This window comes from Cyprinodon tularosa, unplaced genomic scaffold (assembly GCF_016077235.1).
Source record: "Cyprinodon tularosa strain WSP-4 unplaced genomic scaffold, ASM1607723v1 ctg431, whole genome shotgun sequence".
Taxonomy (NCBI): Eukaryota; Metazoa; Chordata; class Actinopteri; order Cyprinodontiformes; family Cyprinodontidae; genus Cyprinodon; species Cyprinodon tularosa.
In genome coordinates, this window is record NW_024039154.1 from 262,501 (window position 1) to 287,370 (window position 24,870).

Below are 24,870 nucleotides of genomic sequence, written 5' to 3' on the forward strand. Positions count from 1 at the left end.
AGTTTCTTTGATGCTTTTCCACTAAAGAGTTCTTGTCACGAAAAGTTCTGGACTACACAACCATATAGAAAGCCATCTACTTGATAGCTGTTTAGTTTTTTGTTCATGCATTTGTCAGATATCTTCTCTCAAAGTAGCTCGCAAATAAGGATATTACATAGAGGGTAATATTAAGGAAAAGTTTTTGTTTGGTAGACAGACATTTGCACCCTATTCAATGAGGGTAAGCCAGGAAGGGTCAATGTAGAACAATACTTTTGAAATTGCTTGTTCACAACAACAGTTATGTCAAAACGGGTTAATTGACAGTTTAGTGGAAGTAAATATTGATATTTAACATTAGAAAAATGTGCATAAATGACAGGCCTAAGAGCTGCATGTTACCAGGAAGTTAAAGGTATAATGGAGGATGTTCTTTTTCCAGGTGGATCATCAAAATAAGTGGTCCTCCTAATTGTCAATCATTCTGGTGAAATGTTTATGTAAGGCCATCCTACGTGCTCATCCCCATTTTCACTTACCAGTGGTTAGTCTGACTTAGTTGAAAATTTACAAAGAGAAATGGGCTTATGCACTGCTCTCACACACTTTTAATAGAAGTTCCCTCTCGGGAGCAGGTACAGGGTTGTGCATGTGCATTTTGTTTTAAAGTGGAGAGGGAGGATCTTTTCAAAAATTTGCAACAATCCTCCACAATACCTTTAAGTGAATGGAAGAAGTTTGGTAGAAAAAAAGTGTCTTAGCAAAATGGAATGGCTACAGGCCTGAAAAGATTCCAAAGTAAAGTCACTTCAAGACTTTTAGAGAGATTCCTGAGGCTTAGAGTAATTTATGGCTAAATTCAGTACTTCCAGAGCAACAACAAAAATACATATCCAGGATATGTCACATGTTGTGTCTTATGCTGGTCCTGAAAAAGAGCAGTTTGATGAAACTTACACAGGATCATAAAAAAAAAAATATTTGAACTTTTGCTAAATTTCTCTTTTCAGAGTAAATTATGTTTTACTTGACAATGCAGTATTTAAAGTAAAAGAATCCTAACCGAGTAAAAATATTTTTATTCGTATTCCCCAAGATGCACCTTTGTGTGCAAGAGTAATCTGATTCCTGTAAGGATTTATTTTATTATCATATCAGAGTATTTTACTTACCTTTTCTTGATGCCTCAAAGCTGTCATAGATATTTATCCTCTGTATGTCGTATGTTAATGTTGTGTTTGGCAACAAAGTCCTGTTTCTGTTTATATTATTCACAGCAAATTTAAAGGCAAGTTCTTCTGCGCTAACAAGTGAAACAGGTCCGTCTGTTTGTTCGAAAATCCCACCTGAAAAACAAAAGACAAAGACACCCAAGGCGGCCATGAGAACGTGCTCTCAAACATAAACACAGGCCAAAAAAGACACACAGGCATAATTTTGGATACTCCAAGAGAGGAAAATATCGGAAGATATTTGCACTTAGGAATAGCAGTGCACATTACATGAGGTATTGAATTTGCTCTGCAAACATTCAGCAACCCTCTCCATTTTCAGGGAATACTAAAAAAGAACCAATATGAGCTTTGAAGTCTGACGCCGTAATGGATTTAAGGAGTGTGTGTGTGTGTTTAAATGTGCTTTTGCTTGCATGTCCACTCCATGAGAGCAGCAGAATATCTTAAGCTCTTGTCTCTCCATTAGGATATCCTTTCATATCACCTGAATACCACATTGGTAGAGCAGATAACTGGACTTCACTACTGTTCTTTTGCATAAAATTCAAAGAAAAGCTTCTTTTTTTTCCTTTTTAAGATGGTGTGGACTACTGCTCAAAACTTATAAAACATGTCTATATCAACATCAAAGCAAAGTGTTGCTTCAGACTGTGGTGTTTGTCAGACTATCAGCTTGACACCGTACAGAGTATAGATAGAGGGGGAAAACATTTTTTAGCATTTGAAATATTTCTTGGGTTTTCTCTAGCTGATCCATAAATATGGTCAAATAATATATATATATATATATATATATATATATATGCATATACATAGATCATTTATAAATAAGAAACTACTGCACTATGTACTGTATCCAGTCGTCATTGGACTTAATGTTATGACCTATTTTCTTTATTTTCTGGGTAAATTGATGATAAACCAAAAACCTTTCGGATTTTTAGATAAATGCTGCTAATCAAGCTACTCGGTAACGCCACAATTTTGAAGAAAACAACAATGTTTTCAGTTTCTCTAGGATATCTTGGACATCCTAATTGTGTGAACGAGGTCTCAGATATAAAAAATCAGTCTCCATCATCTGTAGATTTTTCTCAGTCGCAAAAAATAATTAAGTTCATAGAGTCACTTCCACCTCTTCCATGGTGCTGAGGCATAATGGACAACCCCTCTCTGTTATCTATTAGAAATACAGATTTAGTCTATTTGTTATTTCTAGAAAGTAATTAAATGGCAAGTCCGCCATGGGATGGATAAAGTGTATATGTTATATATTTTAAAATAACAGTGGATGCTGTCTTGATGCATTAATAAATCCACAAATCTATCATTTATTGCCCAAAAACATGTTTTGTAACAGATGATAGAGGGGATTCAGGTATATATGCAGGTTTACTAAAGTTTCCTCTATGTGTACAATTACTACATATTGAATACATTATATTTTTGTGACATTTTTGAATCCCAATTTAACATACTACTCTGTTTAAAACTTAAATATTTGAAGTTCAAATGCCAGTATGTAATTGGTGAGATAACCAATGTAACATCTTCTGTCAAACAGAAGGCAGCAAAGTCCCCATGTGACTCGGCAACAGACTAAGAAGACAGCTTAGACAGCTTCGAAAAGACGTTTGCAGCAAGATCAGTTTACGGAGAGAGCCTCGCTCCTCAACCTCCACTCTTATCAAATTATCCCTCTCTGTCAGAAAGGAAAATGTCTCTGCTCGTCTTCTATCACCAAAGTTAACTGGAATAAATTCCACTTCACTTCTTATCGGCAACTAAATGTCTGTTCCCAGGTTTACTAATAAGACATTCTTTCAAAACTTTTCCACATGTTAAAGTGTCAGACTATATATAAATATACATACATATATATATGTATATATATATATATATATATATATAAATATATATATATATATATATATAAAATACTTTTTTTAGGGTGTAAAAGGGAGTGACTAGGTATAAATACAATAATTAGCAGGTAAATATAAAGATATCCCAGAAAACCCAGAAGCTGTATATTTCCGTGACTACATTTATTTACTGAAGCCATATATATTTTGATGGTTGCACATTTCATAAGACAAAGAAGTTCTACTGAGAGAGTTAATTTTAGCTTGAAAGGGAATCCAAACTTAATCTATATTACTAAAACCTCTTAAATGAGCACTTTGCCATTTTCCTTTTTACCCAAGGGTCAAATTTAACTAGAGCTCTTTTGCTCTTCAGTCTTGGAATTATCAGATTAAAAGCTGTGGATTTCAAAAATATAACACTGAAGTAAGAATCCTAAGTACTGTCTTTAACATGCACACTAGTAATGTAGCCTTATTTATATTTTCACATTTTGTACATTTTATGACAGTATCCATCATTTTTACCTTCCCTATGCACAGAGGAAGTAATGGGGGCTACAAGGTATACTGTTTTGGAACCAATCTTTTGAGTGGAAGCAAAGGCAGCAAAAGTACCATAAAGGTTTATTAGCACGTTTTTAAAAGGTTCTAAATAAACGGATCAGTATAAGTGATTTTTTTTTTGTTCCCAGGTTTGCATCCATTCAGTGCAATAGGGATTTAGTCATGAAAGTGTACACCGATTGTATATAGCATAACACAAGGGAAGTGATTCATATGCCACATAATTATAACAAATAAACACTCCTCTCCTAAATGATGAGGTGACAGGAGAAAATATGGGCAGGCATAAAGCTTTGACTGAGTTTGACAAGGACAAAATTATGTTTCTAGACAACTGTTATGGAGCACAATTACAGCTGTGGTTCTTATTGTGTGCTCCCAAAATACAGTGGTCGTTACCAGAAGAGATCAGTTTTATATAAAGCATTTGTTTTAATACCTCATATATATTTTCATTTCTTTTTGTCCGGGGTAATATTTTGTGACCACTAGCTTTCATTATCTAGTGCAGCTATATTTAGCTTCTATCATCTACAGTAAGGCCAGTGTCCCCACTCAGTCTCAAGATGATCAGATTTTTCACATAAACCTATCAGCACCCTATCAAAGTGTGCAGAGACCTGATAATTACCTAGTATTTGACTAAGAGGAGGGACAGAAATAAAAAAAAAGAGCAGGACAAGGCTCTTGAAGGATGATTTTAAACATAACTGAAATTGTCATAACTTTTTTTTTATAAGGAATAAATGCAAATGGCTTTGGGGTTTTCACCAATCATTGCTGTAAGCATGAAAGAATCTCTACACAATTAGAGACACCGACACCAGATTACTTCAGGGAACTGCCAGTCAGCTGGCTGATAAAAGGCTATAACTGTTTGTTTGTTTTTAGATTACAGGAAAAAAAGAAAAAAAACAAATATGGATGTTTAAAACATTACTAACATCTCATAAAATAGATTGAAAGGAGTTAAGTGCATATTGTACGCTTATGTCGATCAAACAGTTTCTCAATAATAGTTTTCAAGCTACAAACACCACACCAGTAGAATACGGCAGACACATTGAATTAGCATATACTCGAATAATATATTTTTATCTGTTGGAAAAATGTTCGCCTTTTGTACAGTAATAGTAAAGTGTTATCAGTTTTATAATCCATCAAGAATCTCATATCCTTCATTTCAGTTTAAAGCAATATACAAAGGTTAAACACTTGTCTGACTTTTAACTGCCCTGTAATTTGGCTGGATGCTTTAGGACTATAAACAATGATGTTTACTTTGCAGAGAGAGGCAAAACATTTACTTAATCTTTGTGTCTTAGTGGTGTTTTGGATTTTGCACTTCCTTGGTCCATGACATAAACACCGCTTGTCAGCGTGGTATTATTTCACTAATCCTAGAAAATACCTGGTTGCAGCAAGCTAAGCCTGAACATGGGGAAAGTGACCTGCTGATGCCCCTGAACAGATCCTCTGTGCCTGGATCGCAAAATCATATACCTCTGTTGCTGTGGGGGAAATGGCAAACCTGGAAGCCAAGCTCATCTTACTATTTATGACTCAAAGCCTCCTCTGGATCGCAAGGGGGACGTGATGTATAAACCTGCCCAGTGGATTGCGTCACATTAAAATAAATGAATCCTTCCATTTCGAGAAGGAAATCTCATTAGAGTACATTAAGTAATTGCTGAAGTATATAGTAATTTGACTGTTAAGAGGAAAAAATGTGCATTGCTCAGAAGCACTCTAAAAAATTTAATAAACACTAAGAAATCTGCTTCTTGGGAGGAAAATCCTGCAGATAATTTGCTTTGCCTTTCTCCAGAAATCTGCCATAAGCACAATAGCAAGGCTTTATGCAATAGACCTCCTGCAACTCCATCAAATAAAGGACAAGCTGTTCCTTTTAGCATCATAGGAGATTCTGGTCTAATGATGCAGAGATTTGATGTTTACTATGTCCCATTTAAACAACTACACTGAGTGTTCATTATTGCGGTGGGCGTGCACAAATTGAGATGCATAAATTTCAGATTTTGTTCCTCGTGAATCACAGTCAAAAGGCTTTAAATTAGCATGTCTCCAATAGACAGGAACACAAAGGCCTTTAATTAGTCTCTAAGGTTCTACCACAATATATAAATCAGACACTAATTGCAGCTGTTTCCATAATTTGTCCTTTGAGGACTTTGTGGATCATCTGCATTCCAAAGCCAAAGAAGGATATATGTGAATAGCTGATGATTAAAACTTTGACAGCATGGATCAGCTAAACTTAGTACAGCTCTGCAGACAATTACTCCTGTTTTTAATCATTGCCATAAGGTTTGTTTCTTAAGGCTTTGCTTACAGTAAGTAACTGCAGAGGCCAATAATCTGTCACTATCAACTCTATTACACGTATACTTTTGAACACACACACATCCAACTCTGGATGGGCGTTTTGAAACGTTTTCTGAAACAAAATTCCCTTTGTCTTCAATTTAACCCTTTTTTGAGGATGCCATGACCCTAATCACTAAGAATTAGAGCAGACATCATTCTTTTGTTTTTTCTTGATGCATTTACTTCTGAGGTCACTAACTGATACTTGCTACCTTTATAAAATTGTGCTGTATCCTGAAGGTGAAAATATGCAGCACTGTGGTATATATATATATATATATATATATATATATATATATATATATATATATATATACATACATACATACATACAGTAGCAGCTTTCCCAAATTTATTTAATTTATGAAACAACACAGAGATTTAGGTCTGGAATTTGACTATAAGTCACACTTATTCCTTATTTTTTGCTCTCTGAGCCATTTTGAATCATTCTTAAGTGGTTGAGATCATCGTATATAAGCCAAGTATGTCACTACTAATGTCCTGAAATTTTACTTTAGGATTTTATCCCAAAGAGGAGAATTTATAGTTCCTTTAACTACAGAAAGTTGGGGTTCACCACAGTTCAATGTTTTCTCTAATGTAGATAATGGCTCTCACTGTGATGCAGTGCATTACCAAAACCTTAGAAATGACTTTGGGAATAAGTCACAATGTCAATGATTTTGTCTCTTTTTTGTGTTTCAGTTTCTATGAAATTATGTATTTGTCATGATCATTGATTATTTTATTCACCTGTTTAAATCTGCCCGCTTTACAACTACTCATCTAATCCACCTGCTCCGGCTTCTTCATATACAGCTCCATCCAGCCATCGGGGGAGATTATTGTTGTTGATGCACTAGTTCATGTTCTCATTCTCGGGGGCCAATGGTAAGAGAGGTTTTAGCGTTTAGTAGTCCATCCACGGGTTAGTACTTATTCACTGAGTGTGCCTGTTCCGTTCTTGGCTCAGTGGAGAGAGCAAATTTTTTAGCATTTCGTAGCATTTCGTTCTTGTTATCCTGAGCTGTCCTGCCCCTCAATCACTGAGCTTGCCTGTTCCCATCTGAATGTTCTGCCTGAGCTCTCTGTGGACTCCTAGAACCCTGAACTACCCTGTTCCTGTTCTGATCGGAATGCCTGCTCAAGCTTTGGACTCTTGGACCTCTGAATCTTCCATTCAAATTTCCAGAATTTCGCAGAAGCAGATAAAGCAAAGGTTAAAAGCAATTTAGGTAGAATTCCTAAAAGACAAAAAGGCAACTGTTATATAAATTACATATGTCTGTACTATAGCATATTTGTGGTATGGTAAAATATACCTATGCAATTACTACAGTTTTTCAAGTATTTAATTCAAATATATGACTAAGGCCTCTATTTTATGTTGGTAAAACGTTATTATTTAAGAGAATAAATTATACATTAAAACATGTGGCCTGTGTGAAAATGAAAGCCCTTGGTAACTTGTATGAATAGAAATGAGACAGAATTTTAATCTTAAATAGAACTGGTGGGTGCTGCAGAGTCCGCAGGGCCTGAAGGAACTGACAGAGATGCTGCGCTGAGTCAGAATCAGAGGTTCTACATTTTAGATGTACATGCCCTCCCAAAAATTTATGTAGCAGCATAAAAGCCCAACATGTCATGTACCTCCAAACATCACAGGCTTACACTAAAGCACCACCCCCCAACCTCTGCTGTTATGGAGCAGTAGACCGCTGCAACACAGCTTAGCTGGTTGGTTGGAATCATGTGAATGCAGTTGAAAATAAGGACTAGATTTTTATGAACTTAAATACTTTGATCCAATGTGGCAGTAAAACCGAATATTAAAAACTATAGCAGAAGATAAAGTGATATCTATATATTGGATTTGATGCAAAAGTGAGCGTTGCTGCAAAAGTAGTCTGGGATTCACTTCTTTCTGAAATGTAAAAGAAAAGCATATAGGGGCATATCTCAACAAAAAATGCAAATAGCTTAAAAAAAGACTTAATTCATTTCTTTTAAAATCTCACATAGATCTGTTACACAGGTGATATATATAAGTGTTTATTTCTGTTGAAAAACCTACTACTCTAGCTTCTCTAAAATTTATAACACAAGTAATTAAAAAAAAGGCTTTTAATACATAAAAGTCACATTTTGTAAAAGTAAGTCTATGTATAGTTATGGTGCACACAGTCAATACTAGGTCTGTTTTTTTTTCTCTTTTTTTTCTTGAATTATAGCATACACTATGGAGGTGATCAGCACTTATGAAAATGGTGGATCTCTTGATTATAGCACTTAGACTTTCTAAGTAGTTCAGGTCAGTGAGTTTGCCGCCTATTTAAAGCTGCAGTCTGTAACATTGAGAAGAGAGCAGACTTCGACTGAAAATTTGAAGAAAAACAGGTTTCACGCCACTCCCCCACCCTCTCTGCTTCACTCATGCCCCACCTCCAAGCTCCACCCCTCTCACAGCACCTGCGCGGCTACAGAAGCATCCAAGCAGCGTACGCGGCATGGAGTGTGAACCGGTAAGAGCGATAACACTCACCTCCAAGCAGCTAGATATAAGATGCTGGTTATACCGAAGTTTGCCGTGTAAGCAGTTGTCGGCAGGGGCAGTAAGGGCAGGTTCTCTTTCGCTGGTGGCTGTCGCTCCGCCATGACTTCCACGCGCGTCCTCCTGACTGCGGCAGCCGGGCGCTGCGGCAGGTTAAGCGGTGAGGGGGGGGGGGGGGGGGGGGGGGGGGGGGGAGCTGTGATTGACACTCCATCAGACGCTCCTCTGGCTGTGATTGGTTGTTTTGACTCGTCCCGAATTATTCTTTCCAGATTGAAATACAGGCAGTATGCGGGACCAATTGAAGCAGTTTTTTTCAAAGGTTACATATCACATGTACTGCTGTCTGGGCATAGGGACAGTTTTAGCCAATATGACAAAAAAGTGATTTTTAAAAACTTACAGACTTCAGCTTTAAGCACAGTGATACTATGGTATTAAAGTAAATACTAATACCTAATATTATAGTCATAAAGTAAATACTAATATCTAGTATGTGCAGAATCCAAGCCCTAAAACTGAAACCTCTTTAAAAGCTTTTCAGCATAAGTTAGCATAAAATGCTCCAAAACTGCCAAGGCAACTGTGCTTACATGGTCTCAATAAAACACACTATTACCTGTAGATGACGTGGCACCCAAAATCCTCACAGACTTTGGAAACCTCACAGTGGATCTCAAACTTTTATCTGTCTCTTTCTGTACCTCTTTGTTGTTCCTCCAGAATAAGTGGAATTTTAATGTAAGCAAAAGTAAAGCAAAATATTTCTATTTAGAAATATTTAAGCACAGTTTCTCCATATTCCTGCTAGGGGACTTTAAATTATGTTTGTATTTTTGGAGGAGGCTTAATTCAGAGAATTTCAAAGTTGTACTCCATGCTCTAGATCAGGGGTGCTCAAGTCCAGTCTTCAAGAGCTACTATCCTGCAACTTTTTGAAGCACCCCATTTTTAACACACCTGAATAAAATAAGTAGCCAGTTACCATGCGTCTGCCGGGCTAAATGAGGGGATTGAGCATTTCGATTTAGTTGTGTTAGAGAAGAGGTGCGTCTAAAAGTTTCAGGATGGTAGCTCTTGAGGACTGGACTTCAGCACCCCTGCTCTAGATGTACGTAAAGTATCTTTATGCTGGTGCACATGAAGCTTTGAATAATGCAGTCAAAAGTCAAGATAAGCTTTATTTCACAAACCTCTGTGATTGTATCTGCTGCTTTTGCATCTATTCATAAAACATTTTTTTTTTCATTTTTTTTTTTTTTTAAAGGTCCATATAAATCTGAAAAGCCACCTTTTTGTCGCTTTTCTTTTTTAACAAGTGTGTCAGTGACAGTAGACAACTGTCAAGTCAGTGTTCTTCCCCATGATTATGTGGTCATAACACTCTTTATAGCATTACATTTCCATATTAGAAATGTTGTTTAGCTACGTTAACCGAATATTGAGTAACCATCACTACTGAGCTACAATCACCACAATTATGCAAAAATTATCTCTTTAATTCTTTAATTCCCTGCATACATCCAGTACAAAATAGTTTTGTATTCTGAATTTAACAACCAAAATACATGCAGTTTTCCATCATTAATTTAACAGCTTAGAAGACATATTTTTTTGTATTAAAACAATTCAGTACCAATATATAGTGACCACATTTTTAAAGTCAAAGAAAGGTCGACTTGCTAGCTTCATTTCTCTTTTTTGCTACTCAGGAAGCAAGAAAAAAAAAAGCAATTGCAGTGTCCTTATTCAACATGGAATTTGTGGTGGAGAAAGGCAAGATCAATGACCTTTTCTATAATTTTCTTGCCAGTAGGAATCTGACCATACAGTATCTTCAGCTACCACCAGCTATTTTTAGAAATGTTTCAAGAGGGATTTGTTTTACTCCAGCTCACTTTAGTTGAAGGAAAAGTGCTTTGTTTATGTTTAACAGAGTAAAATGTAATATTAAAGGTGTCTGGGCAAGTCACATTTTTTTCTTTTCTTTTCCAATGTATGCCCTAAGAAATGCCTGATATTTAAATGGATTTTTCTTGTATTTACAACACTGTAAGCTCCATTAGTCAGTTCATGAGAAGTCGATTGTGGTCATATTCTCTGGCGTGTGTGTGTGCATGATGCACTGCACACTATCATTCACTTGACTACTGTTTTGAGTCTCTACCATCATTGACGCATTAGTGAAAGAACATGGACACATATTTTTGAAGATGGATCACCCAAGACCAGCCACAAGTGCACCTCATTAAATTCTCCACAAAAGAGTAAGAAAAAACATTTGTCTGCTGAGACAAAAAGGGACAAATTGGAGTCTGATCGGTGATGGAAAAAGATGGCAGTTAATTCAGGCCAGTTAAAGAGAGAGAAGGAATCCTCAATCTGCCCTGAGAATTGAAAGGGACCCACAGTCGGCCCTCTTTGCTAGAAAGGTAATAAGAGCTCAGAAGACATTCCACCTATAAACAAAAGGCTTTGACGTTGCAGCTGTAGACTGGAACGCTTTTGTATAACAACCTATATTTCAAAACTCTGGAACCAGTGCTATGCCTCTTTAATAAATATATACTATAATCTGTTCCCATTAATCTAATCAGGCAGTACTCTACAGAGCAAATTTCAGCTAAAGGCAACCTGAATGATGTACTTAATGCTCATTAAAACTATATCCTTGTGCAAAGGTATGTTTTTATTTGAAATAAGGGAATTACTCTCCCACTTTTATCTAATGGTATGTTAAAAAAAAGTTTGAGAAATAAAAATTTAATTGCCATTTTCCTTATTGAGCAATGCATCCAGTCTGTTAGAACAAATACTTTGCTTCCAGACAAATTCACCAGTTCAAACAATGAAACTCACTCATTATGCTTGTGAATGCATATGTGTTCCCCCAATGCATTTCTGAGTGTTGCTCTTTTATAATTCTCCTCAGTGATGGGATTACCAATCTCCTTCTAAATAGCTTCCCGTCTCCCTGAATGTGCAAGAACACAATGATGGCAGCAAACAATGACCAACACAAAGCACATACAAAAAAATACCAAGATCATTCAGAAATGCAGCCAATTTTGGAAAGAATACGTTCCTTCGTAATTATGGGTAAAAACACAACACTGGGGACCAACTGTTATAAAATACTGAGAGCAGTACTAGCCAGTGTTGTATTTTGTACCAGACAAAGCAGAATCAGGCCAGGAATCTGTTTCATTTAATCAATGATGAGTATCATGAGAGGAAATTAAGGTTGCTGGTTAATTAATGGTGTCTGGCAGGATCTGTAGTTAGCAAAGTCACCTCAAGAATGCTCAGAGTTTGATCTTAACTGTGCTATAGATGTTCATTAACCCTCCCCCTCATCCTGTTGCTCTAGTAACTGCTTGGAGTAAAAACAAGTTTTGGTTTAGTGAATGCAATTCTTGCCTTTGGACAAAGGATAAGAAACTTGCTCATTTAGGAAACTTGGGATAGAGAAATTATTTTTGAGAAGCATTCATCTGAATCAAAATAATGGCAAATGGCCAAGTTTTCCGAAACTTGCTCACTTACCAAATGGGTGTTTTTCAGCCTTTTGAATTAGGGATACATTTAAAAGTTAAAGGACTGTGGCACTTAAGATGGAATAGCAAAACCCAAACCTAAACAAATAAATGTTATGAGCTTGGCATTATATGGTGAAAAATCAAATGTATATAGATATTATGTCTTAAATTTTCTCTCTATGAAAACGTAATCCTTTTTTAATCCATTTTTGTTTTAGTGTTCTGCAGTTCAGTGATGACAAATGAATAAATTCCATCTGCTTATTGCAGCTTATTGCATTATCAGTTTAACAATGATACATTTTCTCCAGTGTCAGTATTTCTTTGAAAGTAAAGCAATCATTTTGTTTTTCAAAATACATGGAAAAAAATTGTTTATAACTGGAAGTGTATCCTTTTAGGATTGAATACCCTTAACATTTAGGTTTGTAGCATAAACACAGGCTAAATGTTCATGGTAATGTTTTTGAAAAATATAGAATAGAAAAAAATATATAGCAAATATTGGTAAGAAGGTTTGATTGTCATGAAATGGGTGGAATACACTTTGTCTGAGTGGTGTTGCCATATTGTGACGTCATCAGGGTCAAGGCCGTGAACAGCTCTGACCATCTGAGAAGATATCATATCTACAAGGGTGGTGTTCCCAATGTATCCCAATCAGAGCCGAGCCGTTTGAAGGTAATTTTAACCCGAGTTGCTTGCCGAGATGTATCACGTGGGATGACAGTGAGCTGTTCCCACCGCCACCAAAAGCGGTGGTCATGACCCAAAGCTCATGACCATAGATGAGGGTAGGAACGTAGATCGACCGGTAAATAGAGAGCTTTGCTTTTTGGCTCAGCTCTCTTTTCACCACAACAGACTGGTACAGGGCCTGTGTCTACTATCTTACAATTTAGCTGCTCATCTCTTCTCTGTGTCATGGTGCCTGAAATAAAGTGTATGTCGTAGAGTTTTCTTATAACTTTTTCCCACTGGCCAAAAAAACAGTTTAAACCCACAAAGAAAATCTGCTTTTGGTGTCGAAAGAATAAGATCCCGGATACAAGCGGGTGAAATTAGTTTTCTCCGTAGTGTGTCTGGTCTCTCCCTTAGAGATAGGGTGAGGAGCTCAGTCATCCTGGGAGGACTCAGAGTAGAGCCACTGCTGCTCCACATAGAGAGGAGCCACTTGGAGTGGGTCTGGCATCTGATTAGGATGCCTCTTGGACGTCTCCGTGGTTAGGTGTTCCAGGCACGTCCCACCGGGAAGAGGCCCAGGACACGCTGGAGGGACTATGTTTCTCGGCTGGCCTGGGAGCGCCTTGGGATTCCCCCAGAGGAGCTGGCCGAAGTGGCTGGGGAGAGGGACGTCTGGGCCTCCCTACTGAAGCTGCTACCCCGCGACCCGACCTCAGATTAGCGGAAGAAGATTGATGAATGGATGGATAGACACAGGCAAAGCAACTCATTCTTTGTTGCATCTCACTAACCTAGAAAAAAAGTATGGCTGCTAACTTTTAACGAGTCTGAAAGATTCAGTTGGTCTATCCACAAACACTGACCTCTCCAAAGAGAGTTGGAAAACCACAGTCAAATGATGAGCCCAGTAATGGCTTTCCACTACCACAATGGCTGTACATCTTCAGATGCAAAATTCAGCTACTCATGTCCATCAGGCTTGCAAAACATTACATTGGGGGATTGAACTAGGGTGGTTGGAATTTGATATGGTCAGGCAGAATTGAAGCTCCTTGAATTTCACCAATGTGCAGCAAGCACTTTCCCATTTAGAGCTGTTTTTCTCAAAGTAAGGAGCACTGTAGTCAAAGAATAAAGCCATTCAGCTGGTGGTGGTGAATGAAAACTTTCAGCAGTTAAGATAGGAGTAAAAATTTAGACCCAAGCTCATTAGTGGAACATACTGTTGCCGGTCTCACACACGCAAAAATGAAGTTTAAAGATGTGCCACAAAATAAACCCCTGGTCAGAAAGTAAGGATCTGAGCAACAGAGAAAAGCATGTTGAGCTTGTTTTTGTCTCTTTTTGTCTTTTTCTACTAGTGGTACTAGTAACTAGCCGTATTTTGCCTATTCAGTAGGTATTAGCTTTTATGGACAATAGGAGATTGTTAATAATGGGACAAGTTCGAGTTCAATAAACAATGCAAAGTTATATGATGTTTTTACGTTATATGATATTTTAGAAAATTTTGATTGTACATAATTTCTATAAAGTGAGGTTTTATTTCATAAACTGATTTCCCCATGGAACATTCTTTGGTGACAGAATTATATTATTTCACTTTACCTTTTTTAGGTAATATAACTTTGTATTTAATTTGATTTAATCTTTCAATAATGCATCCAACATCATTAGTGTTAAGCATAATTTGTAATTAGATCCTTAGAAGGAAACCCTGTATCTATGCTGTATTACTTATTGTGGGTCATCAAGATGTATTTTGGAAGAAAAAAATAAGAAAAGCTTCTTTGTGCCTGCCATTGTTTTGTGTTTTTTTTTTTGTCTTGGAACTCTGGCATGGTGGCAGTTTTTTTTTTTTTTAATTTTAGGTTTTGCCTGTTCTCTTTTTATGGTAGAGTCATACAGTACACACTGACCTAAACTGAGGCTAAAAGCCCCTAAGGACTTTACAGTAGATGTTGCTCTGGGGTTTTCCTGACATTTTTTAGTCCTGTGATTAACTTGGTCAGTTGGCTGCTCTTGGGTAAATTCATCACTGTTCCATGTTTTGAACATTTCTAATAAGTCTATATATATATGTTCTTGTGTCACATTCTTAGTTATCTAAATTTTTCCAAACTGTTTCAGGTGACTCTTTTTGTCCTGTCCTAGTCCTGCCTTTGAAATGTTCCAAAAGAAACTGAGCTCAATTTTCAAAGAGTGTGATACCCTAATTTAAATAATGTTAAAAAAATATAGGTGGATCAGGGTATAATTTGTTATTGCATTTTTTTTTTCACCTTTCATGATAAATACCTTGATTTAAGCACTGCACATTGTGTTCACATGTTATCTCTGTCTAAACTGTTGGTGTTTGTTGATCTGAAACATTCATGAGATACACATAGAAAAATTAAAATAAGGGAAAACCAACATTTTAACCATTGTTTTAGAGTATGACTTTTGTGATGTCATTTAAACCAACATGGGAATAATACCACAGCATTCAGGTTTAGAAAACCAGAAGCTGCCACTACTTTGTATTAACTGCGTTGCCTCAGGGAATGACAAAGCGTCTGTCTCTCATCTGATCAGACAGCTGATTGCTTTAGATGTGGGCTCAAAAATACACTTCAAAAGGTTTGCTAAATAGGAGAGTTTTCTTTTGTGTTTGTGTGTGAGGATATTTAAATGTTCTGTGACAGACTAAATGTGGGCATGATGTTTGTTTAGACGAGATGAGTGCATTTATATATCAGATTGAAAAAACTATAGATTAAATATCTGAATTTGGAAAAGATATATACAGGTATTTAAAAAAAATACATATCATAAATTTTCTTTTGTTTTTTTCTGTCCAAGGTGTCCTAGGCTGCTAGACATAAGCACCAGCCTTACTGTGACCCTGATGGATAAGCGGAAGCAAATGGATGGAAGGATGTTTGTAGTTTTTTTTCATACATATGCAGACGTATGGGAAGAGTAGTGTCTTACCATATTCAGTGAGAGGTCATAATCCAGATCCAGAAAGTTAAAACCCTGCCTCGTTTTTACTTTATACTGTTTACTTAACCATGTGATTAGTCCCTCGGATGATTAGTTGATGATGATCATTGTGGAGCTGGAAATGGTTGGAACTGATCTCTGTACAGGCCTTTTAGTTTCTGGACCTGGATTATCCACCTCTGGATTCAGTATAGGCATTCGAGTTGACACTGATGTTCTTCCAAAACCAGATATTAAACTGAAGCCACAAATTCAGACTTAATGAAACTGTTGCTACAGCTCCCATTTAGCTTATTGAACTATTTAGGTGCAGCACTGTCCACTTAAATGATTATATATATATATATATATATATATATATATATATATATATATATATATATATATATATATATATATATATATATATATATATATATATATATATATATATATATATATATATATATATAATACCATGAAGCTGAGAGATCACCTAAGATTTAATGCTACTGACATAGTGAAGAAATTTACATCAGTCAGATACAGTACATGTAAAGACATAATGCATTTTTGTTCAACTCTGTGAGATGGGCTGTGCCTATAGGATTAATTTCACACATGATTGTGGGTAATGGTATAGTCCTAGCAGCGGTTGGGGATGTTATGCAATGAATTAATGCCAGGAAGCTGCATGCTTCCTGGTCCTAGCTCCTTCCTAACTGTAGGTGCTATTTGGATAGCAATTATTATGGAAGCCCTCTGCCATGGCTCATGTGTCTTTACTGATTTGAGGTATTCAGATTGAGCAGCAGTTACTTTAATCAATTTAAAGCAAAAGAAGTCTTTCAAGAAAACACTCAAGAGAAATAAACTGAATTTTATTGTGTTGGGGCAAAGGGTGCCTCAACAAGATTTACTCATGGTTTCATAATGACAATTAAGATTTTCATCCCTGGATATTATTATGTAAATGAAATAATGAATAGTTAAACATCAAGAGTTTTATTGAAGTGATTGTCTGCTTTAATGATGCTAATCTTTGCAACAAAAGGACCAAGAATAGCACTGAAGGATTTTTGTAAACATTTTCTGGATTGGAGTATATCAAAAGCTTAATATGTTCAAATTCAGATATTAAAATTACAAAGAAAATGATAACAGACCCCAGGATAGACTTTAATTTAGTTTTACTGTCATAAAATAAAAATTATTTCAAAATATCTAAAAAATCCCGATCAGATCGTTTGAATATTTAGGAGGCTAAGGACTGTTAAGCAGGTAACAATTGTGTTGTGGATAATTGCTGAACGGCAGCTATAACTAATGAGAGAATTATAATCTTTGTAAACGTAGATGAGGTACTGTAGATCAATACTGACGTCAGTTTGATGAAGTCTAAAACATTTTTTAAAATCAAAGAAAAGGCAATGGGAGCAAAAATGTATCTACAGGCTTTAAACCTTTCATGCTTTCATTCAATGTGAAGGATTTACTATATAAGAAGCTTTTTTTTTTTTTTTTCCTTTTCAGAAAGCTACAGAACAAGCAACCCGACTTGTCTTTCTCTCTTTTCTAAGCCGACTCTACTTAAAGCTTCCATTTGTCATTCAGACTGATTTATTCATTGCTCATTGTTGTCATAATGATATATTCAACTTACTATTGTAACCCCCAGCAACAAATAATTGTATCCTATAATCCCTCATCACCTTTCATAGCATAGAATGGCTGTACATCTTTCTTACTGTGACATGCTGTATGAACAGTGAAATGTATTTTGTTATATTACACAAATATACACACACAGAAACTGCTATCTACCAACCAAAAAACATGTGTGTTACAAGTTTCTACTTTAGGATCCAGTTCAAAAAATGAAGCTGTTCAAATAAGTGATCAATTTATCAAATCATCTGTACTCATAGGTCTTTTTCAAAGAATCATCATGAAGAAAATCCAACTGAGTCCTTCCTGGATTTTATTATATATTAGAAGCAATTAAAAAACAGTAGCAAAATGGCAAATAACCACCAATGTAATCGGGTTACAAATCTTATTCCTTATATGTAAAAGCTCTTCTTCAACGTGTGAAATCAGTAATGTGTGACATAATTTAGGAGCCAAACCCCTTAAGCAGAGATAATGCCTACTGATTTCATCCTGCATTTTTTGATGAGATTTAACATGGCACCTAAGCATAGGAGTCCATAATATCAAAATTGTGTTTTAATTACTTCTTTCAACAACTCGGTTACAGTCTGAACTGAATCTCAACCAGCTCCATCACAGCTTTAAGGCGCCCCTATTTATTTGATATGATTAGTAGCTCTCATGCAGTCCTATAATGTTGTGATATCTCTACTGTCAGAGGATTGTCAGGTAACAACACAATTGTAAAATCTAATTTTATGCTCAAGTGGTTCTGCTTCTGCAATTTATCGCAGCCATCGCTCACCTTCTCCTTTTGCACGCTCCTGCTAACTTTCTCTCACTCCCTTTTTCTTCTCCAGTTTTTACCCTCTCCTCCCAGCTGTGAATGACGTATTTTGATCTTATTATCATTCCCAAACATTCACACTAGGTAATCTGTGCGGGCGGGGGCCTATGCTCTGCACCATGCAGTGCAGCCTAGCCATGATTAGGGGCGTGCTTGCAATAAAAATACCATTTTATTTTTCCTTAAACAAAAAAAAAAAACAGAAATATCCTTCTCTTCCTAAATCTTTTATAATTATTTCAGTTAATTTTGTCTCAGTTTAGATAATTAGCTAAACATCCTAAGACAACAGAACCAACCAGAGAAAAAAAAAGATTGGCAGCTGGCCTGTTTCCTTTTTACAAAGTACAAATCCCTTTCCCGAAAGCTAAAACAATGCATAGTAAAGCTACATTACACAATACGGTTCTACAATATATGACACAAACAACCCCCCCCCCCAATTCTGTAGGCCCATTGTTGTCATGGAGGTAAAATACTCTTTGCCAAATCCTCATTTCAGTGCCAGTTCAATCAGAGTCTTTGCCAGGAAAACGGGATGAGACAATGGTAAGTAACAGCAGGTGGACAGTGGCTCTGGGATCTGCCAAGGTACCCGTGTCTGCCACCATCCCGTACCTCATCCATCTCCTCACCTGCAGTCACCTTTCTTTGTCCACATGTGGTGGGAAGAGTATGCAGACCTGCAGCCTTGGCACTTTGTCACAGTGGGATTCAAAGCAGGGCAACAACACAAAAAAGCTCCACACTGTGCATGAAAAAAAAGGTTTAGAAGGTGCACCTGCTAATAGTTACTGAGAATATGTGTGTGTGTCACAAGTGTTTGTGTTTAGGAAGTGAGCTTATATAAAAACAATTGTGGGAAAAAACTTATGTACAATATCCTTCATTTGTAACATTCATTAACCAGCAATTTGGTTTTGGTTCCAAATGCCCACTAGAGTTCTCTAGTATGAAATAAAATGTATGTATTAGGCCAGTTGGGTCTGGTAATACAGTTATAAATGTTAAATCTTGCTAGATATCAATAACTCATTTCTAAAAAAAAAAACATGTGGAAATCTGCACTCCAAGATTCTTTATAATTTCTTTAAAGAGCAATTACGCATTCTGGCTACATGCTGTCAGTTGCCTGATTATCTATTCTATGTACCCTGTTGTCCTAGCAGGGTGGTGGCCAGGTGCATTTGTATGTTTAGCAGCCACTGGGCAAGGGGGGAACTAGATGGGTACCCTGGGCAACACAGAATTACACATGTTGCTACTTAGGTGGACATTGTGTTATGCATTAATAGCCAAGCTTGGTGTTTCAACAACAACATCAGCTACCATAACTATGCAGACGACACACAGCTTTACATCACCATGTCATCAGGTGACTAGGAACCAATTCAAGCACTGAGGAAATGCTTAGAAGAAATCAATGCCTGGATGTGCCATAATTTTCTTCAACTGAGTAAAAACAAAACTGAAGTAATAGTCTTTGGACCAATAGAGGAGAGATCTAAAGTTAGCACACAGCTTCAGTCGCTTCAACTGGTAACCACTGATCAGGCCCGAAATCTAGGTGTAGTACTGGATTCAGACTTGAACCTCCAAAAGCATTTAAAGACAATTACAAGGTCGGCTTTCTATCACCTGAAGAACATTTCCAGGATTAAAGGACTAACGTCTCAGCATGATCTGGAAAAAACTAATCCATGCGTTTATTTTTAGTCGAATTGATTACTGCAACAGTGTTTTCACAGGTCTGCCTAAAAAGTGGATCAGACAGCTGCAGCTGATCCAGAACGCTGCTGCCCGTGGTCCTCACTAAGACTAAGAAAGTAGAGCACATCACCCCAGATCTAAAGTCCTTACACTGGCTCCCTGTATCTCAGAGAATAGACTTTAAAATAATTCTGTTAGTCTATAAATCTCTGAATGGCTTAGCACCTAAATACATCACAGACTTGCTATCAGTGTATCAACCCTCCAGACCACTCAGGTCTTCTGGCTCCAGCCTGCTCTGCATACCTAGAACCAGAACTAAACATGGAGAAGCAGCATTTAGTTTCTATGCTCCACTTATCTGGTACAAACGTTGTAACAAAAATGTTAAATCTTGCTAGATATCAATAACTCATTTCTAAAAAAAAACCTGTGGAAATCTGCACTCCAAGATTCTTTATAATTTCTTTAAAGAGCAATTACGCATTCTGGCTACATGCTGTCAGTTGCCTGATTATCTATTCTATGTACCCTGTTGTCCTAGCAGGGTGGTGGCCAGGTGCATTTTTATGTTTAGCAGCCACTGGGCAAGGGGGGAACTAGATGGGTACCCTGGGCAACACAGAATTACACATGTTGCTACTTAGGTGGACATTGTGTTATGCATTCATAGCCAAGCTTGGTGTTTCAACAACAACATCAGCTACCATAACTATGCAGACGACACACAGCTTTACATCACCATGTCATCAGGTGACTATGAACCAATTCAAGCACTGAGGAAATGCTTAGAAGAAATCAATGCCTGGATGTGCCATAATTTTCTTCAACTGAATAAAAACAAAACTGAAGTAATAGTCTTTGGACCAATAGAGGAGAGATCTAAAGTTAGCACACAGCTTCAGTCGCTTCAACTGGTAACCACTGATCAGGCCCGAAATCTAGGTGTAGTACTGGATTCAGACTTGAACCTCCAAAAGCATTTAAAGACAATTACAAGGTCGGCTTTCTATCACCTGAAGAACATTTCCAGGATTAAAGGACTAACGTCTCAGCATGATCTGGAAAAAACTAATCCATGCGTTTATTTTTAGTCGAATTGATTACTGCAACAGTGTTTTCACAGGTCTGCCTAAAAAGTGGATCAGACAGCTGCAGCTGATCCAGAACGCTGCTGCCCGTGGTCCTCACTAAGACTAAGAAAGTAGAGCACATCACCCCAGATCTAAAGTCCTTACACTGGCTCCCTGTATCTCAGAGAATAGACTTTAAAATAATTCTGTTAGTCTATAAATCTCTGAATGGCTTAGCACCTAAATACATCACAGACTTGCTATCAGTGTATCAACCCTCCAGACCACTCAGGTCTTCTGGCTCCAGCCTGCTCTGCATACCTAGAACCAGAACTAAACATGGAGAAGCAGCATTTAGTTTCTATGCTCCACTTATCTGGTATGTAATATCAACCTATTTGGCAATTTTTGATGGCAATATCAACTGTCTTCTCATAACCTCCTTTGTATGCTTTTTGCATAATGTTGTCATTACAATCAAGAAGATCTTTGAGAAATACGTGTTAAAACAATTGAATATGTGCCCCTTATAGTGAAATTTTGACCTCTTTGTAACTCAATATTTTCCCCAAGAGATGAGATTTAACACTGAATTTAATTCAACTATAAAGCCTAATACCTATTCTGCCGTTGGCAATGTATATCTTTTCCTTTTTAACACATCCCTGTAATGTCAGCAATATTTATGCAACTGTGAAAACTGTTGAAACATTAATGCAAAGAAAATGGATGTAACCTTGGACTTTTTCACTTTTAAATGGTAATTCTTTTCCAAGAAGAGGAGAGTTTATTTTCTAAATGTGCAGTAGACACACCTCTGCTGTCACAATGGGTGTTTTTCATCAGACAGAAGAGCAAATTAACTATCAAGGTAAATATTTAACAATTAATTTTTGTAAAGCACAATAAAGAAAAAAGATATAGAAATGCGTTTTTAACTGAATTATTAAATATGTTTTATGGAGATGAAGGATTAAAATTTCATTTAAAAAAAACACCTAACTTCTATTTGGTTTATAGTTCAAGGACAATAAGAAACAGTTTCACATGAAGAGTTTTAAATCTTCACATAGACCAAAATAGCAAGAGTACTCATCATCATAATGTTGACAGGACAGCTGTATTGCTATTTCACAGACCTGTAAGCACAGCCCCTGACAAAAAATGCCAATTTGCCCAGACTGTCCTTTATAAAATACATACATGATCTACTCACACATCTCAACAGATCACTTATTTAGACTCACACAAATACATTGCTTTGAAAAAGGGATCTTCTTAATGGCATATGTGAGTGGGTTCTAGATAACAATCTATATAGAGTCATTTGTCGGGCATAAGATCATGTAAAAAAAACGAAACCCTTCAAAAATGGCTCTGCATCAGTCAGATTGTATTTTTATCAAGAATGTGACTGTCACTGTAACAAATTTAAAGGCTTTAATGTAAACTTTTGCATGTAGTCATTACCATTCCTAAACAAAGTGTGATCAAGGAGCCATTTGCATTCCTATGAATTGTCTTTGGCCCCTATGAGAATTTTTAAAATTCCCTTACACCTTTTCACAGCTTACATTTTCCATGAAAACCCTAATTGTTTAGGTGAAAGGCCATATTGGATGTTGGTTGGTTTGCAGTAGTGACTAATGCCATTCATTGTAAAACAGTGCAAGTACAGATGGACTTAATTTGTATGAGATGTCTGAAGGCAACTTTTTGAAGAGGAGAAAATCTTAGTGTCCACATGAAGAAGGTTGGATAATGTATTTATGCATCCAGTTCGATACTACTTAAAGTAGTAAAAGATGTCAGAACAATAGGATCAGTCTGCCTTATTAAATTTATAATACAGCATGTTCAGAGACTGTGAGTAAAACTCAAAAGAGATGCTTTGGATGATTTGATATTGAATGTAAACATAATTGCCTATGAAAGTTTATGAAAGTGAAAGTGAAAGCCCTTTGGGAAACTCCTCCAACTCCCATTGTCATTGTGACACAGCGCACACAAGTGAACACTGCACACCATGATGGTATTTCACACATTCAGCCAAGAGTTTTACATATATTATTGCTAATATACAGGTACATTCAAGTAAATTAGAATTTGTGTTTCAATTAGGTACTTGTCAGCTTAAAAGTACATTAAAAGAAGTATATTTTAAACAGTTTTAAGCCATTAAGTTCATATATGTATAAATCATGTTTTATTTAATTGGTTTGATTCTAATATGTCAAGGTTTCACAACCTTTAATCATTAACATACAAAAAATACAGTCTTGAAAACACCAGTGTCCTTCACTTTGTGTTTTCAGTTAGTTAAAATTAATTCCTTTTTAAAGTACTATTCTAATTAAATTAAATGCATGTGTATCTGACCTGCAGTCTGTGAGTAAAACCTATAGTTTATTGTGAGGTCAACTAAACTATCATATACTATAAGCATCATTTTTGAACAATATTTAAAAAAATAACATTCCCTTCAGAAAAAATAAAAAATTAAATAAAACCATAGATATTTTGAATCACTGGGTATTTATGTAGAAAGCAGGTCAATAGTTCCATTCAACAAATGGATTCTAGTTCCATGGATAAAATAATGAGCAAGTGCTAGGACTAGCCTTACGTGTTTTATAAGAGTCCATGATATAGAAAGCTGAATATATCCATGATATAGAAAGATGAAATAGAAAGCTATTCTTTAGATGAGACCACATTATTTTGGTGTGGTTTTGTCAGCCACATAGTTCCTTTAATGTTTTACATAATTACAACACGATTTTCAGCAACACATTTAAGCCTTTGACAGTGCTATTATGAGTGCCACCCTCAGAAATTAGAGTCTTTTGCCAGAGGTTTAATGAAAATAGGATGTTGAGCGTGTTTTATGATCTATTGCTCCGCTTTACTAAAAGACGATAAATATCTCTGGCAGCCTATGTAACATTTTCAGCCATGATGCAGAAAATAACATGCTGTTTGGCTGCATTCCAATATTGACAAAGACAGACAGATATCAATATTTATAAAGTCTAATATTAAAAGTAATTCTATGTGCACAATCTAAAACTGAACAAAGTCATTCTGATGCCGATTAAGGACAAGGCAGCATTAACCTGTTTTCAAAGTCCTTGCAGGTGCTGCTAAATATAAACCTTGCCCCACTTATAATTGGACAGAACACACATGCAAAGTTAATGTAGAAAAATGAGGAGGATAGCGTCGGTAATATCATCTGGAGCCCTCTGTTTAGTTCATGGGATGAAATTAAAATTACTGGACATAAGGATGTGCAACTCCTTGAGCAAGACCAAGCTTAAAAACATCTGTACCAAAAGCCCAAGGCAGCTACATTTTATCCATGTCCTTCAACTTTTCTGATGATGCTTGGAGAGAGATTATTCCCCCTCAGAGCATGTGTAGAGGACCATGCACTCAAGAGGATTAGAGCAAGCAGCAAGCCATGTGAAGGACCAGTCAACCAAGCTACATTAAATGATGGTTGTGAGCCAAAATCTCTAGTTATATAGACACATACACATCCACATCCATATATATATATATATATATATATATATATATATATATATATATAAATAAATATATATATAAATAATCAGATCATTAGCAAAGGGAAACAAATAAAGATATTCTGTAAAGTTTATTTTCTGAACACTTGTTGATTGAATGGCACAGAATTTTTTTTAGGATTTTACAATACTTTTTCAAATTATTAGCGTAAAATAACCTAAGCAGTCTACAGATACCAGGGACATCAGAGTCACTCTGGTGCTGACAAAACA

At 36.4% G+C, this 24,870-nt stretch overlaps 1 protein-coding gene across 1 annotated transcript in view; it reads right to left on the minus strand.

The window, feature by feature from the left end:
- Positions 1 to 24,870, minus strand: part of LOC119792816 (glutamate receptor ionotropic, kainate 3) — a 165,009-nt gene that overhangs the window by 69,640 nt on the left and 70,499 nt on the right. The window contains exon 2 of the mRNA XM_038299624.1: positions 1,155 to 1,328. Within this exon, the coding sequence (XP_038155552.1) occupies positions 1,155 to 1,328 (174 nt within the window). The remainder of the gene's footprint in view (positions 1 to 1,154; positions 1,329 to 24,870) is intronic.